Raw genomic sequence first — 20,303 nt, forward strand, 5'->3', positions numbered from 1 at the left:
GCCAATAACCAGCAGCAGAAGCAAACTTCTGCAAATGTGACTCTTGGAAAACAAGTCAAGCTGGAGGTTTTTGGAGGCAGAGCTCACTGGGGAGGCAAACCTGGGGATTTCTGAGCAGGAAAACAGTCAGTGGTTCTATTTTTGCAATTTCATCCAAACAGGCTTCTCCAGACATATTAGTGAAAAGTGGGGATCATAGCAAAGACTGAGCTTTACATGTTTCTCCAAGTTTTCCTCCCGATGGAAGGAGCACTGCAGAGCTGGAGCACTGCCTGGTCACTGGCCCCAGGGCAAGGAACTTGCTTTTGGCATTTGGACTAATTCATATTAGAAAATTCTCATTTGACTTCAGCAATATGCTCCTCCATCTATCCAAAACCAAACTGGGTGTAAAGAAATGCCAATGACATCAGAGCTCCTGAGGGCCTGCCCTGCCACAGGACAGCATTCCCAGAATAAAGCTGCGAGCAGGAGCTGGCATTTTGGGATCCTCTGCAGGCCCAGAGGGTGAAATACTGTCTGACAGTGGGCAGGCTGCAGGATGTGCTCCAGCCTCCTCATCTGTAAAACAGGGACAACAGCAGCTACCTGCCTCCCACTGTGCCACACAGTTAATTAATGTTCCTTTGAGTTGCGAAGATTAAAAGCGGCGTAAAACCGCAAAATAGCGGTTTATTATTATTATGAATGAAGCCTCCACTCGTTCCATCAGTGCCCCTTAAAGCAGTGCTGCTGCAGACACTGTGAATTGCTCCCAGCAGCTCCACTGCTGCTGGCATTCAGAGATTTGACTGTAGACTTCCAAGTAAGAGCTTTGAACATCTTGGGGAAGAAGAAAGAGAGAGGGAACAAATTTCCACCATGTTTTGTGCCTCACACTTGGAGATGATGCTCCCACCATCCTGGGGGCTGGAATAAAACAAACCCCAGACAGCAGCATTGTTGCCTGGATTTTTTAAGATTTTCTAACCCTTCTGATGTTTACATTCTTGTAGCAAACTTTCTCACACACTTTCTGTAAATAACTCATTGTTTTGCATTCCTTTATGGAGGAGGAGAAATTTGATGGGCTGTTGGTTTGTCCAGTGTCATTGGAGAGGTGGCACTGTCACCTTCCAATCCACTGTCACTTTTGGAAATCTATAAATGTTGGAGTCAGAAAATAAACTTCCCTTTTTTCACCTTGACAGCAGCGGTGTGTGTGCTTGTGTTGTTTTATGTCCTGTGACACAGCATCTCTTCACCTCCTCTTCTCTCCCTCTTTATCTGCACAGGCTGCCATATCCTGGCATGGGGAATGTCAGAGCAGGTTGTACTGGGAGGGCACAGAAACACCAAACTGGGATCACATTGCTTTAGGAAGAGTTTAAGACACTGCCTCTATTTTTAACAGGTGGGAGAAGTGTAGCACAAGGAGCAAACCAGGGGCAGAGGAATGTGGCCTAATTATGCAGGGGCATGGACAGGTGTCCATGCTGTCCAGCTGTTCCCAGATGTTGGCAGCACCCAAATCATGCCCTGTCCCAGGGGCACTGAGGCCACAGGAGCCCTCCTTACTCATCCCCTCACCCTGGGGCTCTCTGGCCCCTACAAACCCTCATTTGCCTTTATCCAGTGCCATAAGCATCAAACGTGGAGGAGCAGCTGCCCAGTGCCCATCACAACCCCTGAGCCAATCCCCAGCCCCTGTCCCAGTCCCATTTTCTCAGTCTCTGCCCAGCCACAGGTGGTTTTGAGTTGGTAAAACCAGATTAACACACAGGAAAAGGAAGTTCAGATCCTGGTTCAAGTACTTTAGGCAAATTTCCTTTTTCCACCTACATTCCCTGCATTATTTAACAGAGGACCTGTGACCGTGTTCACAGGGGTCCAAGGATGAGGGAAGAGATGAGGATCTGACTCCATGTTTCAGAAGGCTGATTTATCATTTTATGATATATATTATATTAAAACTATACTAAAAGAATAGAAGAAAGGATTTCATCAGAAGGCTAGCTAAGAATAGAAAAGAATGGAATGATAACAAAGGCTTGTGACTTGGGCTCTCTGTCTGAGCCAGCTGGGCTGTGATTGGCCATTAATGAGAAACAACCACATGAGCCCAATCCCAGATGCACCTGTTGCATTCCACAGCAGCAGATAACCATTGGTTACATTTTGTTCCTGAGGCCTCTCAGCTTCTCAGGAGGAGAAATCCTAAAGAAAGGATTTTTCAGAAAATATCCTGGCTACAAGGAGCAGCATCATTTCCTTGGCTGCCCCTTGCACACCTTCACCCTGCATCCCCCCCATGGTAGAACCCCCTCAGATGCCTCTGCAGCACCTGGCATTCTGCTTTGCTGACCCTGCAGCCAGTCTCTGAGGTAGAACCCCCTCCTTTGATGCCTCTGCATTCTGCTTTGCTGACCCTGCAGCCATCTCTCCATGCCCTGGCACTGCAGTCCTGACCTGGCAGAGCAGCTTGCGGCTCTCCATGCCCCCAGCACTGCCACTCACCCTCTGCAGACCCTTCCAGCACTCCTGGCTGAAGGACTGAGGTGCCTGCAGCACACAGTGGCTCTGCTCCTCCCAACATGCACCTTTCATGTTTAATTCAGCAGCTGCTTTAGTTAATCTATGTTTTAATAATTCATCCCTTCCATCTTAATTTTGGTAGTTGTTGAAAATCCCTAATAAAACATTTAGGGGCTCTTTTACTGGAGCAATGGCATGATTTACTTGATGGAATCCAGTCTTTGATGTCCTATCTTAATTCCCTCCCTCCCACTGTGCCTCAATCCTGTTTATCACTGTGCCGGAGGTAAGAGGTTCTTGTCGAGTTTTGTAGCACTTGAAATGCTTGGTCAGTGTTAATAATTCAGCTGCCCCACACAGCTTAGACAGATCTTGTAGCAAAACAGCCTCTTCCTTTTATTAACAGCTCCCTGTGCCACCATGGACAGGGAATTGGGCTGGGATGCAGAGCAGAGGGACCAGGCTGAGCATTCCGACCTGGCAGAAGCACCAGGAAAACTTCACAGGTGCCAACTGCATTGTTGGGAGAATATACAGCCTTTTACAGGGCTTGTATTTCATCCTCTACAGCCCGAATGGGGAAACATGCTGGGTTTCTGCATCTGTAATTGGGAAAGAACAGATGGTGGAGGCACAGTTGGAAGTAATACGGCCATTAAAATAATCTATACAGCTTGTAATTCCCCTCATGTGGAGACTGAGGAGGGCCTGCCTCTGTCCCAGTGCCCACCCAGGCTGCAGGAAGGGTGGGCACAGGTTTGGGCTTCTTTCTGTTGTTGGGATGTTTGGGTGGGTTTTGGTGGGTTTTACTATTTCCCTTCACCTGGGATGCTCCTCTTGATTTGGGGAGCCAACATCTGAACCAGAGCTGCTTCCACTGGGTAGTATTGAACTCCCATGTGCCATGTGGAGCACATTTGCTGCCCATATCACTCACTTAAAGCAACTTCTAGCTTTAAACATGTCTTAATGATAGAAAAAGAGCAGGTGAAAGTCCCAAGCACTTCAGAGAGATCAGGGCATGTCCACAGTTAAATTTCAAATGGAGATTATGTGAGAAAGAATTATGGAAAAAACCCTTCTGTTGATTGATGAAAATCAAAACCTCTCAGGGGAACACACAGGCTTTGCCCTCCCCTCTGTCACCTGCAGGTCCTGAGAGTGATAAAATGTAAAATAAGAGCAGGAAAGTTGCCCAGAAAAGCCCAAATGTACAGCCAATATGTGAAAATTTATGTCCTTGTTCTGCTTGACGTAGGTCATGGTTTCAGAGACCTCCATGCCCTCCAAACACCCCAACCACCACCTTGCTTGGTACCTCTTGATGGATGAAGCTTTTCCTCTAGGGTTTGATTACTGCTTTGTGGCCAATTGTTTTTCCACACAGTCATACTATGGAAAAGGTCCTACTTCAATATAAAATTGAGAAAATGGGTGAAATCTTAAAAAAAAAATCACACTGGAATGTGTAATCCCCTCCTGCTCAGACCCAGAGGCATTCACATCCTGATTGATGGAGGGGAGAGGAAAAGGGAATTGCAGCAGCATCCCCTGGTCGTGAACCCAAGCACCCCAGGTCCCTGCTTCCCTACAAGACCTCCCCAGGCAGGGCAGAATGATTTTCTCAGGTCAAAACCTCTCTGTTGGGCTTAAAATCTTCCCTGTACTCACAGAGGCAAATCCAAATGCAACCTCTCCAAATCCTTACTCTGCTCCTGGAACACGAGGGAACCAGCGGGACGTTACCTTGGCAGCTGGCTTTGCTTTATGAAACTGTAAATATATTTTTTTAATGGGCTGGCAGCAAGAAAGATGTGTTTCCAGGCTCAACAACATCCAAAATTAACTGCAATTCATTTCAGGAGGGGAGAAAGGGGTGGAGGAAGGGGGAACGCAAGCCTGAAACCCGCAGAATGTAAAAGCCTTGAAAGAAATTGCCAAAAATCCCCTGCATCGCTGCCTTCTGGCTCTGGGAAAGAGATTAAAAACCTGAGCAGCATCAGGCTGAAGCAGACGTCACAGAGGCCACCCCGGGCCATGCTCATGCTCACAGAAGACTTTTCCTCATTATTATTTCCCAGCCTTTGGCAGCACAAAGCTCTGCTCTTCTCCTGGCACACCTGAACCAAGCAGGTGCTGCTGCCTCTGTGACCAGGGATTCCCACCTCTGCAGGGGCCTTGGGCATCTCTGACTTCAACATCACCATCTCCCCCTTCTCCTTGTGCCAGAGCATTTCTCCTGATGTCCCTTTGTTAGCCCTGGTGCAGCTCTCTGGCACCTAATTTGAGTGACCCTTTAGTGACTAATTGAATTACCCCGGCCCACAAACTGACAGACAGCTGTTAAAAATGGTTATTGCATTATTAATACGCTCCAGTAATTTCCCATTAAAACTATACTGTTAATAATTTTTTCCCCCTGTATTTCTTCCCTCTTAATTAGTCTATTTAAAACTTTGAAGGAATATTCTTTTTATGGTAAATGGGAGCGTCGAGCAAATTACATTTTTGATTGAATACTTCTGTGATAGGCCAGCAAATAAGACCGTTGAGTTGTTAATTATTGTCAGAGTTTCACACGATGCCTGCTAATGAGGCAGTCAATCTTCTCTGCCATTCCCAGAATATTAATGGAAGCCACTGGTATTGATTTTGTCACTAGGAAAGGTGGGCACCCCTCCTGTTTGGGGGATTTCAGTGGGGATCTGCACTGGGAGGGGACACTGAGGGGACCAGAGTCCTTGGGATGGGGTCAGGGTGGAAGCTCTGGAAGGTCTTGGATGTGCCAAAGGCAGCTCGAGCAGCTCATGGACCCAGCAGGGGGGTTTCACATTCCCACAGGGATCAATCCCATCCACAGGCACACCCAGGCAGGACGAGTGACAGAAGGGTGACACTTGGTCCCTGTCCCCTCCTTCCGTGTCTACCTCTTGATTTCGAAGTATATCAGAGTCACCCCTTATCTTTCTGTCATAAGACAATTTTTTTTTCCTTTTTTTAAGGAAAGGAAAATACCTGATCTGTCTGGACTTCAGGAGATAACTTGACAGAGCTGTGCATGGAAGTTATGAGTAAAGCAACGTGGATAAGGACTGACATGAAACCACGAGGTGGCCCAGAGACTGTACAAAAACAGCCTTTGAGTTGTGCTGGGAGATGTGACAGGGAGCTTTTTGTACCATTTCTCAAGCCCTTTGGGCCCTGATCCTGTTTGATTTTCACACTAATGATCTCCGTGGAGAATGGAGGAGTTTGGCAGCAAAGTCTGTCCGTGTTGAAGTCAGAGGGATTATTGTCCCCACGAGGCTCCCAGTGCCCAGCTCAGAGAGCAAGAGCAGGATGGGGCAGTGCCCAGTGCCATCCCCAGTGCCAAGGGCATCTGCCTGCCAGCAGCATCTTGGCCAAGCCAGAGGGAATCCTACCAAAAAAAGATTTTGTCACAGGATAACTGAGCCTGATTGAGGTCACCCACCCCAGAGCTATGTACGTTCTGGCTGCCCCATTAATTCCACCCCTGGGTGGGCAGGGATCTACAACTCCCCGAGTTCCTTGGCACATCTGTGCCATTGAAAGGTGCCACAGGTATCCTGCTCCTGCATCCAAAGCAAGGATGAGCAGCACAGACCCTGCTCCCCTTGGGCTGGGGAGGCTCTCCCTGGGGCAGAGCCCACCCACACCTGTGGCCACATCACCCTGAGCTCATCCACCTGAGAATTATGGGGCTGACTTTGCCAGCACTGTGCAGCACCAAGTCCAAGCAGAGCCCTGGATTTCCTAAATAGGTCACCCAGTGTGGTGTTGTGAGGTTCCCAGGATGAGGTGAGATATGAGAATTTGACTCCAAGTCCTCAGAAGGCTGATTTATTATTTTATTATATGAGATATGATATATGATATGATATGATATTATATATTAAAACTATACTAAAGAAAGAGAAAGGATACATCAGAAAGCTGGAAAAGAATGAATAATAAAAACTCATGACTGACTCAGAGTCTGACACAGCTGGCTGTGATTGATCATTAATTAAAAACAATTTGCATGTTTGGATAAACAACCTTCAGACCACATTCCAGAGAAGCAAAACATGGAGAAGCTGAGGCTTCTCATCTTTCCAGGAGAAGAAACCCTGGGATTTTTCAGAAAATATCACGGTGACAACCCAGCCCTTGCTGTTGGGTTTTATTTCAGTGGCTTTGCTCAGAGGCAGTGCCTGTGTGAGTGCTTGACCCCAGACCTGCAGGAGTGATGCTGAATGCAGACACTGTGCTGGCCCTGCAAACCAGCTCAGCTCCCTCTGAGCTGCCCCAGCCTTCCCAGCCCAAATCTCTCCCAGCCCTGCTCCCACTGGGAAATCCAGGACAGGCTGGATGAACCTTGCAAAACTCTAAAGTCCATTTTAGCAGGTGAGCTGCTGACACAGGTCATGCTGTCACAGCTGCTGCCAGAGGCCAGAGCTCAGGGACATCACTGCAGCTGCTCCAGCTGGGCTTTGCACAGCCAAACCCACCCCCTCCACAAAAATGAGATTGTTTGGGCTATTCTGGGCATGCTCTGCCTGACCTGGTGATTCAGGGCTTGAAAGATGTGTGTGTGTGTGTGTAGGAGAGGTGGTTGGAGTGTCTGTGGGAACGCTCCCAACTCCCTGCATGCCCTGTCAGCCACAGCTGCACAGCTGGAATGGCACCAAGAGACAGGGACAGATGGAGGACAATGTCCAGCCTCCACAGGAGCAGCCTCCCATCCCTCCCATTCTGAGGCAGGATTTTCTGTGCTTTCTTTTCCACCCTGGAAAGCAGCAGATTTGCTTTGCTGCCCCCCAATTACAGGTGGTGTCCCCCCACCCAGCCACCCCTGCTGTTTCCAAGCCCATCTGCTGCCCACTTGTACTTATTTCAAGTAAGCCAGGTGCTATTTTTACTGCAGTGAAGTTTTCCATACTAAAAGCTCCTTTTCTTTTCCCTTTATATAAAGCAAGCTTCAATAATTCCTCGGGGTCCACTTCCAACCTGGTATTTTATGATTCTGTGAAAAGAGGAGGTTTCCATTTATAATGAATTGCCTGTGATGCAGATCCCAATTTTACCAGGAAGAAGGGATCCTGTAACCCTCTTGAAAAGCCATGAAAAGCCCTTCAGGTCAATAACATTGCCAATGCTATTCCTCTATCAGTATCACTCATCAACTGTGTTCAGGCAAAAATTATGGCTTTTAACCTACATAAAAGCCATTTTAACTCCCTGATCTGGTCCTGAGGTGAATCAACACAAACCCAGGAGTGCTCCTTCCCCTTCCCCAGCTCCCAGCACCCAGGCAGGAGAGTGGGAGGGGTTGGAGTGTGAGCCACTGAGGGCAGGGGGGCTGGACAAGGTGATCTTTGAGGTTCCTTCCATCCCAAACCATTCTGTACGCCTGTGATTCCATCAGTTGATGAGCCATTTATCTATCCAATCACAGCTTTAGCAAAACTCTTTTAAAACTCCTCAACTATGGCCCCAGAGAACTCACAGTCCAAACCCAGAGCACCCACAGTGAGAACTAACACCTCCAGCTCTGGCCTGTGTTTGATACACACTGATTAAAAAAAAATTTAAAAAAATTAAAAAAAAGAAAGGAAATGTGGACTGAAGAGAATGAAGAGGCTTCTCTCTGCAAAAGCTCAGTGCATATTTACACAGCATCCTGCCTTAATGCTCAGCTGCTTCATTTGTGTCACTCTAAGCCCTGGGCAGAAGCAGGGGAGTATTGAAGAATTAGCTGGGGTTTCATTGTGTGCTGCTGGGCTCTGCACAGCTCCCCACGAGCTGCTGCTGCTGGGACAGAGCCCCGTGGCAGGGCTGGGATGGATGTGGAGGCAGTGACAGGGGGACAGGAGGGAAAGCAGCAGCAGGGGACACTCCCCAGCCTGGGACAGACAGAGGACAGCTCTGCCCTACACATAAGGGGAAATATCAATCTGCATGCAGGTACCCAGCCCTGTGGCACCTGGGATGAACTGTGCTGTGCACTGCCCAGATCTCCTGCTTGCAGGAGGCAGGGGTAGGTTCTCCCCCCAAAACTCATCCAGCTGCTGAGCCAACACTCCTGGACATTGTCCTGTCACCATCACATTTTCTGAAAAATCCCTTCCCCACGATTTCTTCTCCTGGGAAGCTGAAAAGCCTCAGAGAAAAATGAAAACAATAATTATCTGATTCACTTCTCCTGTGTTTTGCTGCTTTAGAATGTGGTTTGGACATTGTTTACCAACTGGTCATTGTTTGATTGGTTTCATGGGAATTGTTTTAACTTAATGACCAATCATGGTCAGGCTGTGTCAGACTCTGGAGAGAGAGTCATGAGTTTCTCATTCTTATCTTTTAGCCTTCTATCTGTATTCCTTCTCTGGTCTTTAGAATAGTTTAGTATATTATATTAAATATAATATACTATACTTGTAGTATATATACTGCAAGTACATATACTTGTATATATACTTGTATATATATATACAATATATATTGTATATTTATTGTATATATGTATTGTGTATATATATATGTATGTATTGTATATATATGCATATATTGTATATATGTATTGTATATATATATACAATATACATACACAATATATATATTTATACATAGTATAAATATATTTATATATAAATATATATATATTTATAATGCATCTTTTATATAATATATAAAATATATTAATATAATATAATATAATAATAAATTAGCCTTCTAAGAACATGGAGTCAGATTCCTTCATTCCTCCTCCATCTGGGGAACCATGAAAATCCCACAGTGTCCCAGTGCAACTGGGGGCTCTTCATCCACTGCAGGGCTCCCCTGCAGCCTGCTCCATATGAGCCCCTTCTGTCCCTGTGCTGGAGGTGAAACAGGCACTGGATAGTCACACACAGAGTGTGCTCCATCCCCATCCCTCCTGCCCAGCACTGCCAGCCCAGCCTGCCCTCAGATCAGCCCTGCTGGAGCCCAGCCCTGAGCGTGGCACAGCCTGCGGCAGAGGGTCCCCAACTGCACCCATCTAACTTTTGATAAAAGGCACTTGGTTGCAGTCAATAACATCTCATAATATCAAAAACACCGCAGGAAACATCAAGAGCTGAATTGATTATGGCACAGTAATTCTTCAGGCAGTAAAAGCAGGGCAATTCCCAAGATGGGATTATTTTTTTGCAAGGCTTCACCTAATTTTCTGGATGTTATTTTCCCCCCGCTCACTCCCCAGCCCTCCTTCCAAACCTCTTCAGCTTTGCACTGCTCTTTGATTTAGTCCCTGAAAACAATATTTTGCTTAACACAGTTAAGTTTCCCATCCAAGTGCCTGGGAAAGCATCACCACCCCCCAGATTGCCGGGATTGAAACATGAGCAGCAGGAAAAAGTCAAGGAAGATTTTGCTTTTGGCTCTGCAGTCAGCAACCCACTTTGGGGAGACTGGAGAAAGCCCTGACAAGACCTCAAAACACCTAAATCAGAAAAGGAGACCAAATGCACAGACCAAAAGGGGAATGATACAAAACCTGTGCAGAGTGGAGGCAAAGGGCAGTGGATTTTCAGTCTGATCCAGCCTTGACAAAGCATGAAAAGGTTTTGTGGGCCAGTGGGCAAGGCCACACAGGACACACCATTCCTGCCCTGTGCAACACTGGCATTGCCTGTAAGCCATGAATTGAACTTCTTGTTGCTTCTAAACTCATTTTGGAGCTGATTTTGCTCCTTTGCCTCAAGGTGAGAGGGCCAGGGAGGGTCTGCAGAGCCTCTCTCCTGCATACGGAAAATGTGGAATGAGAAGGAGCAGCACAGCACGAGCAAAGTTGCTCTGAGCTGCCTGGAAAGTGCTGCACTAAAGCCACAAAGGCCATTTTTTCCTAATAAATCACCCCAAGAGCCAGGGTGACATCCTGAAGTGCAGAAAATCCCTGGAGGGCAGCAGCCAGAGCAGCAGGGCACTGCAGTGAGGAGTGGAAACATCACCCTGGCTCTGCTGCTGAGGAGCAGGAGCTGAAACCAATTAACTTCACTTGTCTTCATGGAGCACAGCCCTCCTGGGTCACTGGCTGTGCCCAGCCCTGGGGTGAAAATCAAACAGGAGCTTTGCCCCTTGGCCTGAGCTGCTGCTCCTCATCCCTCCACAGTGAGACCACGCTCCTCTGCAGCAGCACCTGCATCCCCTTGTTGCCTTCAGCAATTAATAAATCCCCATAAAAATCAGCCTGGAGCTCTCTCTTCCATGGTGCAGCATATCCTGGCAAAAAGGAGTCTGGGACTCTCCCTGAGCCCACAGCCCTTTCCAAAAGCCCTTTCCAAGCCTGTAAGGGACAATATCTTCTTGCAGTGCCCTCAAAGAAGGACAAAGCTGCCCTGCTTGTGTCCATCTCCATTCCTGTCGTCTCCACAGAGGTGGTTTTTCCTCCCTGGCTGTGGAGCCTGTCACAGGTTCCTGGCACACTCCCAGGAACATTTTGGCTCCACTGAATTTTATTAGTTTTGTCCTCTGGCTGAAGTGATCCAGCAATTGTTACAGGAAATAAAAGCAGGAAAGGAAGAGTAGATCCCATCCACATCAGGAAGGTTTTAGGCAACTGAAATCTCATCAGAACTGGTTTTTGGACCAGTTCTTTCCACTGATTTGGTTAAGAAATAACTGAAGAAAAGGCATTTCCCAGTGTCACTGTCCCACCCAGGCACCATCCTGTCTGGGCCAGGGTGGGAGCTGCCTGGTCCTTCCTCCTGCAAACCTTCTAGTCTCTTTCTCAGGCAGGAAATGCAAACAAAAGCAAAGGTAATAAAACTCAAATAGGGGTAAAAAAATTGTAATTCAGGAAAAATAGTACAGAGAGGCTGTATAAAGAGAGAGGCCAAGGGGCTGTGCTTTGAACAGGCAGCTACAAAGCACACTCCAGCCGCTGGTTAACAGAAAGCAAAGGCAGTGACATAAAAACAAATAACAACATCAAACAGGGAGGGAAAAACACAGGAACCCAAGGTCTGATTTTGCTACCTTGCATCACCCTTTTTGCTAAGCATTCAGAGTGTGTTAGAGCCCAGCCTCCCCCTCCGAACCCCCAGCACCAGTGCCTGTCTCAGCCCTGGCAGGATCCTGCATGGATGGGTGGATGGACACACAGCTACAACAGCAGATCCATATGGAGAATGTGGAGAAGCTGCAGAGCCCAGTGCCAAACCCTTCTCTGTGACAGGAGATCCCAGAGACATCAAAGGGAATCATTCTGGGTGTGAGACAGCGTTTGCAGATTTGGCAAGTGTGGGGTATTTTTAATTGTCTCAATAAACATATAAACAAAATCTGTTCACTCACTGGGGCTTTTTTCCCTCCTGGGCTCTGCAGCACCATGGACGACAGGAACTGCAATCACTCAGCTGCCAAACTTGTAGCTGGTGCTCCCTGTGAAGCATTTGCCCACGAGCCAGGCCCAAATTTACATCCCCTGTCCCTAAGAGGTTTGATCATTTTCTGTGAGTTTTATGGCTCAGCATTAAGACCTCAAAAACGCAGTGAGTTCACACAGCAGAGCACAGAGAGTATAGCTCAGCATTATTGCAGCAGGAGTTACTAAAAGCCTGGTCTGAGGGAAGGCTGAAATGTTCCCTGGATTCTGGGCATGAAGGATGCCAAGGCTGCTGATGGACCAGGATGAGACAGCTTGAGGGCAGTAAAATTCCTGCACTGTCCCAGAGGTGCTGGCTTGATCCACATTTCAATTCTGACCTACCCTGGATCCCTCCTGGGTGATTTCAGCTCCATTTGTTGGGGGGAGGTTCCCCTCTATCCCCATCACGCCCCTCCCCTAATTCTCCTCTTTTGCTGCTCACACCCCTCTGCTGCAAGATTACATCTCCATTTAGTCCCCCTGTGGCCAAGTGAGACGCACCTGACTCTTCTAACCTGCTCTCATAAATCACACTGGGAGGCAGAGAGGAGGAAAAATCCTGGTAAGCAGCCAGGACAGAGCTCAGTTGACAGCTGCAGGGCAGGGGCTGATGGCTGCCTCCCTGTAAAGCATCTGTCCCTGCTCTCCAGAGGATGAGGCCAAAGCTGCCTCTATACCAGTGTTAAGCACCAAAAGATGCTTCTCCACTACTTTCTGAGAGACAACACAACCCCCCATTCTCATGGGGTGATAAGAAGCACAGGCCAGAGCTCAGGGATGTTATCTGTGGGGATGAGGGTGTCTCTGTGATGTGCACAGTAATGAATTGCCCTCTCTTCAGAGATGAGTAAGTTGTGCCTGCTGATGCAATGATCAATTTGCTCCATCATGCAAAGCTGTCCATTCATCATGGCCATGGATTGCAGCCACTCACACCTTTTTATTGGCCCCAACGGAGCAGGAGGCTCTGCAGGAGAGCCACAGACCCTGATCAGGAACAGCCTGGAAAAGGGGCTTCTCCTCTGCCCCAGCCTCCTAGCTGAGGGTCCCATGGCACTGAGCACCCAGAAATCACACCCTGCTCTGCTCCAGGGGGGCAGCAGAAAGAAAAGAAGGGGAAAAAAGATCAATTTCCCATGGCGTCCCCTGCACAAATGGCAAGAAGAGCTGGCTGGGTGCCCTCTGCCTGCTTGCCATATCCCACCCCACACAGACCTCCTGACCTTGAGGGATGCTCACCTGCAGCTGCACCCACTCATCCGTGCTCCTGCAGACCAGCAAGGAGGTTAAGGCACAGACAGATGAGTTTTGCTGCTGCGAACAGCAGGGACAGCAAAGCTGTTTCCACACTCTCCAGATACCCTTTGCCTTTCTCATCCACTTCATTTTTCATCCTCCTCCACTCCCAGGGAGCCTCACACCACAGTGATCACCACTGACTTGCAAAATCACAAGTGCCCAAATCACTGCAAAACCCCTTCAAAATATCACTCAAAATGCCTGTAAGGCTGGGGCAGCAGTGAGGCTGCAAGAGCACAGCATGGCTGAGCTGGTGAATGCCATGGGCAGGGAGAAAAAGCCTTGCTCCCATCCTTGACAGAAGATGGGACTCTGAGAGCACAGAGAGGGGGAGCAGAGTGTTCTGCCTCTGAGAGAACTGAAAATAAAAATAACAAACAAATAAAGAAAAAGTAGAAATAAAAAAATCCAGTTATTGCAGTTTGGCAAAGAATTCAGAGAGCAAAGGGGCACACTTGGGAGCAAAACGAAGATAAATCGACAGCGAGTTCAAGAGAATTCATTCTGCTGCTGAACACTTGTCTCTCCATCAGGACATCTCAAAGGCTTGTCAAGCAAAGGCAAGGCTTTTATTTGTTTCTATGGTTGCCATAACGATAGAGCTGTATGTCATGTCAGGCAGCAGCTGAGGCTCGTGCCTCTGATTTATGGCTGCTCAACAGAAATTATCAACTTTTCTGCAGAGCGGGTGGCACACTGAACCGTGACCACTGGGAGTCTGCCAGTGCCCTGCTCTGCCCCCAGGGCTGGCTCTCCTCTTGGTCCCCCACAGCTCTGTGTGTGCCCCAAGGGATGCTTTTATTATCCCCTGCAGAGATGTTTTTATTATCCCCTGCAGGGATACTTTTATTATCCCTTGCAGGGATGCTTTCATTATCCCTGCAGGGATGCTCGCTGCTGGGGCAGCAGGACCTGGGGGCTGTGGCTGTGGGTCCTTCCCATACACTGCCACAATTACAGCAATTCCTGACCCACAGGACAAGCTGCACCTTCCAAAGGCTCAAACAGAAATGGCAAGGTGTCCAGGGAAGGTCAGCAGAAGGATGGAACACCTAACAGTAATTTGTTTAACAAAATGTTATAGACTACTGTGTTTAACAGCAGGTAATGGGAGAAATACAGGTAAGAGAAAAAGATGGGAAGGGAAACAAAGAGGGGTCTTGAAAAGCAAGCAAGACAAGGTGGGACTGGGATGTATTTCTTGTCCTGGCAGGGGATGTGCTGCCAGGGAGCCCAGGCTGTGGGGACAGCCCTGCAGCACTGCTGGCCAAGCTCATCTGAACAGAGACATCACCGTGAGCGTGGCTGTCACTGTCCCAGGCCATGACTGATGCCATCCTTGTGCACAGGATCAGACTCTGGGGTCGAGGAAGGGATGCTCAATATGGTCACTGATAAATTATATATGCAAGTTTCATTAACTCTAAGCACTCTCATTCCTAATTTATGATGCACAGCCCTAAAACCTCCAGCACCAAGTTTTGCACACTGCTGTGTCCTGTCCCCTAAAGCCCCTGGAGCATCCTGAGGGGGATGTTTGCACGAAGCCTGTTGGCTCCTGTTTTCTGGAATTTTCTCTAATGACTTGGCTGCAGCAGGGGAAGGTTTGGGCCCTTCATTCCCATCCACCAAAGTACAGCTCATTGCACTGCCCAGCAGTGAAACACACAGAGAACAGCATTGGAAGCAGCATTTCCCCAGAGAGCTGCTGAAAGGCCAAGCCTCACCTGTCCCTCTGCATCTCAAGCATCTTCATAAAAACACAAGACCACATTTGAACCTTTAACCCGCTGAGTTGTAAAGACTTCATCACTTGTTTTCTCCAAAGCAGGCTTTCTGCCATTTCCCTCCATTAAACTCTTCAAGGCAAGTGACCCCAGAGCCAAAGGTGTCAGACTAATGAAAGGTCTGCAGGAATGCAGCACGCTCGTTATTACAGACACAGGAGGAACACAGCGCTGAGCCACCACCACAGTGACACAGGACAGCAAACAGGGCACAGCTGTGCTGCAGCTGGTGGAACACAGCCTGTGGCATGGACATGGGGCTGTGTTAAAGCCCAAGCACTGCAGGTTCAGGAGGAGTTTCTCCATTGGAAAAGGGTTGTCAAGCATTGGAAGGGGCTGCCCAGGGAGGTGGTGGAATTCCCAACCCTGGAAAAATTTAAAAAGTGACTGATCTTGGCACTCAGTGCACTGGTCTGGGTGACAAGGTAGGGATTGATCACAGGCTGGCTTCAATCCTTGAGGTCTTTTCCAACCCAAATGATTCTGTGATTCACCTGCAGGAGCTCCCAGCATGGAGGGACAGCAGTGCTGCCACAGTCCCAAAGCCAGGAAACCCCTTCAGGCAGAGGGAGGGATGGCTGTGTTCCAACACCTACACCTTGGACCACCTGATGTGCTGGATCACCACCTCAACATCTGAACCACCAAAACTTCTCCCCTGAGAAGCTCCTTGAGTCAGTCCAGAGATAAAGCAAAGAGGCTGCAAGATAAGCAGCTCTGAAAGTCTTTCTCATTGCATGGAAGCACCCAAGAACCTCAGAAGAAGGTTCCACCCACCCTGGGGTGCTGAGGATCCCAAGCTTGCAGCTCCTCGTTTGAGAAGTGTTTCAGTTCTAATGTAGAAATAATAGATTGCTTTTCACTTCTCACTGTATCTGTGAAACCTTCCATAATTCAACATCAAATATTTATTATTGCGTTTATTAAAGTTTTAATAATTCAGCAACTCCTGTGTGTAAGATACAAGTGCCGTTAACTCACACCTCTCATATTCTACCTGAGCCACTCCAATATTTATATCTGGAACTCTCAGTTCAGGTTCCATTTATGAGGGGAGCAGGCAACAGCCTTGTGCCAAAAGCTCCCCTCCTCCTGCCTGGCATTCATCCATCCCAACAGAGACTTTTCCACAAGGAGCAGTGCCCAGAGACAATTACTGCACTGGAGCAGAAAACAAGCTTCTGAGCCTCCACCTTCACTGAGGCACTTTTAATGAAGATGTGAAGAGGAAAGAAATAAATAATGTTCTCTTGGCACTTTGGCTTGGAAAATGTTAGCATAAACCCCTTCCTTTCTCAAATGAAAAGCAGAAGTTGTTGCAGACAAGAAAAGCAACAGGCTTAAAAGAGCCAAACTGTTATGGATATGTACCACTGTCTCTTTTCACAGGAAAAGGAACAAGCACTAATTAGCAACAAAACCACACACACTTGGAAGTGAGGACACCTTGGATGCCAGTCTTGGCTCTGCCATAGCTTTTGTAGGCACTTACTTCAAGTACAGCCCTGCCAAGATGATGGGACAGAAGAATGGAAATCCATTCCTCATCACTTTGGGGAAAGACAAGACAGAAGGGGCTGGGGGACACAAGGATCCTGCTGGTGCCCAGGGAGATGAGTCATAATACAAGCAAGGATTTTCAAGTCAGGAAATTGTGTCTGGAGTCAACAGGAGAAAGCAGCAAGAAGGAAGGGAGGGAGGAAAGGAGGGAGGGATGGAACATGGAGTCTCCCTAGCACCCAGCAGTCACATGCTCAATCTTAATTTAATGGGAGAGAGGGCAATACACACTAAATACCTTCAGAATTAAACCCTTATAATTTACAGTTACACACTTGTAAACCAGGCCAAAGAGGATAACCACCACCAAGGTGATCAACAAAATGTCCGGGCATTCACTGAACTCCAAAAAGGAAAAATAACCATTCTAATTGTGTAATTATTGATGAGCAACAGGGCCTTTCACCCTTCATGAACATCCCAGCAGTTATCAGTGCCAGGTGGATGTGATATAGGTATGAGTTCCAGAAAGATGACAGCCCCTCCATCCCAGTAAATACATCCATTTAAGCACTAAAAGCTAACATTACATTTAAGCCACTCTCAAATTGCCTTGCCGCAGGTTCCTACTAATTCACCTGCCTGTACTGGCAGATTTCAGAGTTACACACTCAGGCCTGGCCTAGACCCATCAGCCCAAAGAGCCTGGAGAGCAATCACATAGATTTCTTATTGGAAGGAAATTAATCAAACCTATCATCACAGAAATTACTGCATCCTCAATAACAATTTAAAGAGCAGTGTAGGCACTCAAGCATGAAAAAAACGAGAAATCTGCTTCCTACCTGACATCTGCTGGATCTTCAGTCACCAGAACATCTGTCTTGCAGCTGGCAAGGGGATTGATGGAAAGCTCCACAGGGGGCACCACGAAGCTCTTACTGACTGGCAGCCACAGCCCTTGACCCAAGCTGTAGGTGGACCTGGGCAAAGGAAAAATAAGTCACAAGGAGCAGAGTGTCCACGGGGAATGGTGGCCCTCCACTGTGTGCTCAGAAGGCAGAGCAGTGGTGGCACCATGAGATAAGTCAGTGATTTAGCCACAAGGGAGAGAAATGACTTGAGATGTGACAGGAGAACATAGGGATGGGAAAAATCTTTTTATTCCAGGAGGAGTTTCTGTACATGCTGTCCTCACATTTGCTGAATGGGCAAGAGGGGAACCCTTCCCTGCCTGCCAAACATGGACAAATCTTTCAGGTCTGTCACAGCTAAATGACACTTGTCCCATCACCAGCACCAGAATGGCTGGGATTGACCAAAAGGTTGCACCCACTGGGATGTCCTCATGGCTCTCCCTTCCCAAATATCCCTTCTGAACCCTCCTCTGACTCACCTGAGTATCTTCTCTGGTGCCTGCTCTCCTGTGACCAAGTCATATCCCCGCTCCAGCGTCGTGTAGGGCCAGGGCCTGGCAGGAGAGAGGGCAGAAGCAGCTGAGCACATCCCTGGGATGGGCAAGTGGTACAGTGAACACCCAGGGGGAGGAGAGCTGGGTGATTTCTAACCAGGCACTGCCCTGTCGTTCAGGGCGAGATGCCACAAACGGAGGCCATTTTCCGTGGGAAAAGAAGACATTTCCCCAGGCTCTGGGGATCAGTTGAAAGGTGATCTCTGGGGCTCTAAGGATTTGCACTAATACTTTCCCTACTTGCAGGGTCCTACTTGCTGGCAGCTTTAGTTTTGGAGAAATCCAGCAAAGTTTGCCAATTTTGATGCTTGGCACTGCCCTATCGGACAGGGCGTGTGGCCACAATCAGAGACCAATTTCGTGGGGAAAAGGAGTCATTTCCCCAGAGTCTGGGCATCAGTTGAAAGGTGGCATTTGGGGCTCTAAGGACTTGCAGGGTCCTAGTTGCTGGCAGCTTTACTTTAGAGAATTCCAGCAAAGTTTTCCTATTTCTAACCTGGCGCTGCCCTGTTGGACAGAGCGAGTGGCCTCAAAAGAAGGCCATTTTCCTACTGGAAAAGAAATCCTTTCCTCAGGGTCTGGGTATCAGTTGAAAGATGGCACTTGGGTCTCTATAGCCTTGCAGGGTCCTGGTTGCTGGCAGCTTTAGTTTTGGAGAAATCCAGCAAAGTTTACCAATTTCTAACCAGGCGCTGCCCTTGTCGGTCAGGGCGAGATGCCGCAAACCAAGGCCAGGGCAGGCCCCCCCCAGCCCGGTGTCCCCACTCACCCCTCGCTGTGTCCCCACTCGCCCCTCGCTGTGTCCCCACTCTCCCCTCGCTGTGTCCCCACTCACCCCTCGCTGTGTCCCCACTCACCCCTCGCTGTGTCCCCACTCGCCCCTCGCTGTGTCCCCACTCACCCCTCGCTGTGTCCCCACTCACCCCTCGCTGTGTCCCCACTGGCCCCTCGCTGTGTCCCCACTCACCCCTCGCTGTGTCCCCACTCGCCCCTCGCTGTGTCCCCACTCACCCCTCGCTGTGTCCCCACTGGCCCCTCGCTGTGTCCCCAGTCACCCCTCGCTGTGTCCCCACTCGCCCCTCGCTGTGTCCCCACTCACCCCTCGCTGTGTCCCCACTGGCCCCTCGCTGTGTCCCCAGTCACCCCTCGCTGTGTCCCCACTCACCCCTCGCTGTGTCCCCACTGGCCCCTCGCTGTGTCCCCCCTCGCCCCTCGCTGTGTCCCCAGTCACCCCTCGCTGTGTCCCCACTCACCCCTCGCTGTGTCCCCACTCACCCCTCGCTGTGTCCCCACTCACCCCTCGCTGTGTCCCCACTCGCCCCTCGCTGTGTCCCCAGTCACCCCTCGCTGTGTCCCCACTCACCCCTCGCTGTGTCCCCACTCGCCCCTCGCTGTGTCCCCAGTCACCCCTCGCTGTGTCCCCACTCACCCCTCGCTGTGTCCCCAGTCACCCCTCGCTGTGTCCCCACTCACCCCTCGCTGTGTCCCCAGTCACTGCGCACACACAGGTGCCGGTGCACGGGGTCCGGCGCGTACCCTTCGTGGCAGCTGCACTCTCCTAGGACAGAGCAGGCAAGGGTGAGATGGCTCTGTCCCACAGGCATGGCAGTGACTGCAGAGTCAGGCCCTCCTCCCCTGCTGCCCTCCTCTGGAGCACTTTGGGCTCCAGATGTTATAAATAAAAAATCTGCCAATTTTTTCTTTTGAGGGAACAAAAGGGTTGCAGAACCAGTTACAGCAGTTGCGGCCCAGGTGAAGTTCTACATGTTTGTTATTGTAATCACCGGTCATTTTTGCTAATTGCTCCTTTTGTATCCTTTAAGGCCCTGCCTGAGGCTAAGTTGATGGCCCTTCAAGGAGGAGGGGATGTGAAGGGGGGGGGCATCAGAGGATGCAAAACAACCTCGAAGCCAGCATGCCATGGGAAGAAACCTCATGAAACTTACCGAAAAGACCCCCAAAACAACGAGCCAATACTGAATTAAGAAATTAGAGTGATGTCTGGACGTGAGGAACAGAGAGCCGAGCCTGCAGAAATGCTGAGAACCTTTGTTGCCCCTCGCCCTGAGCTAAGACCTCATCTGGAACCAAGAGGATGAGCCTGGAGCCCTTCTAAAACAGGGATATTTAGAAATGTGCTCGTTGTTCTGGTTAGGGTGGTGCTCCGAGTTCTGCCTAGTGGCCAAAATGCACATTCTTCCTTCCCCGAATCACAGTGGGAGAGAGGATGGAGATCGCTTGAGCTCATCTTTTTTAATAAAGGCAATAAAGGGCGGAAAAGTCTCCTCCCCTGTCTGTGTCGCCAGGTGCCCGCAAGAGGTGT

The 20,303-nt window shown here is 49.0% G+C and overlaps 1 protein-coding gene across 1 annotated transcript in view; it reads right to left on the bottom strand.

The window, feature by feature from the left end:
• Positions 1-20,303, bottom strand: part of ASTN2 (astrotactin 2) — a 351,752-nt gene that overhangs the window by 182,732 nt on the left and 148,717 nt on the right. The window contains exons 8-10 of the mRNA XM_066563103.1: positions 19,454-19,538; positions 17,906-17,980; positions 17,355-17,492 (exon numbers count right to left, since the gene is read on the bottom strand). Of these exons, the coding sequence (XP_066419200.1) occupies positions 17,355-17,492; positions 17,906-17,980; positions 19,454-19,538 (298 nt within the window). The remainder of the gene's footprint in view (positions 1-17,354; positions 17,493-17,905; positions 17,981-19,453; positions 19,539-20,303) is intronic.

This window comes from Molothrus aeneus, chromosome 19, assembly GCF_037042795.1.
Source record: "Molothrus aeneus isolate 106 chromosome 19, BPBGC_Maene_1.0, whole genome shotgun sequence".
NCBI classification, from domain to species: Eukaryota; Metazoa; Chordata; class Aves; order Passeriformes; family Icteridae; genus Molothrus; species Molothrus aeneus.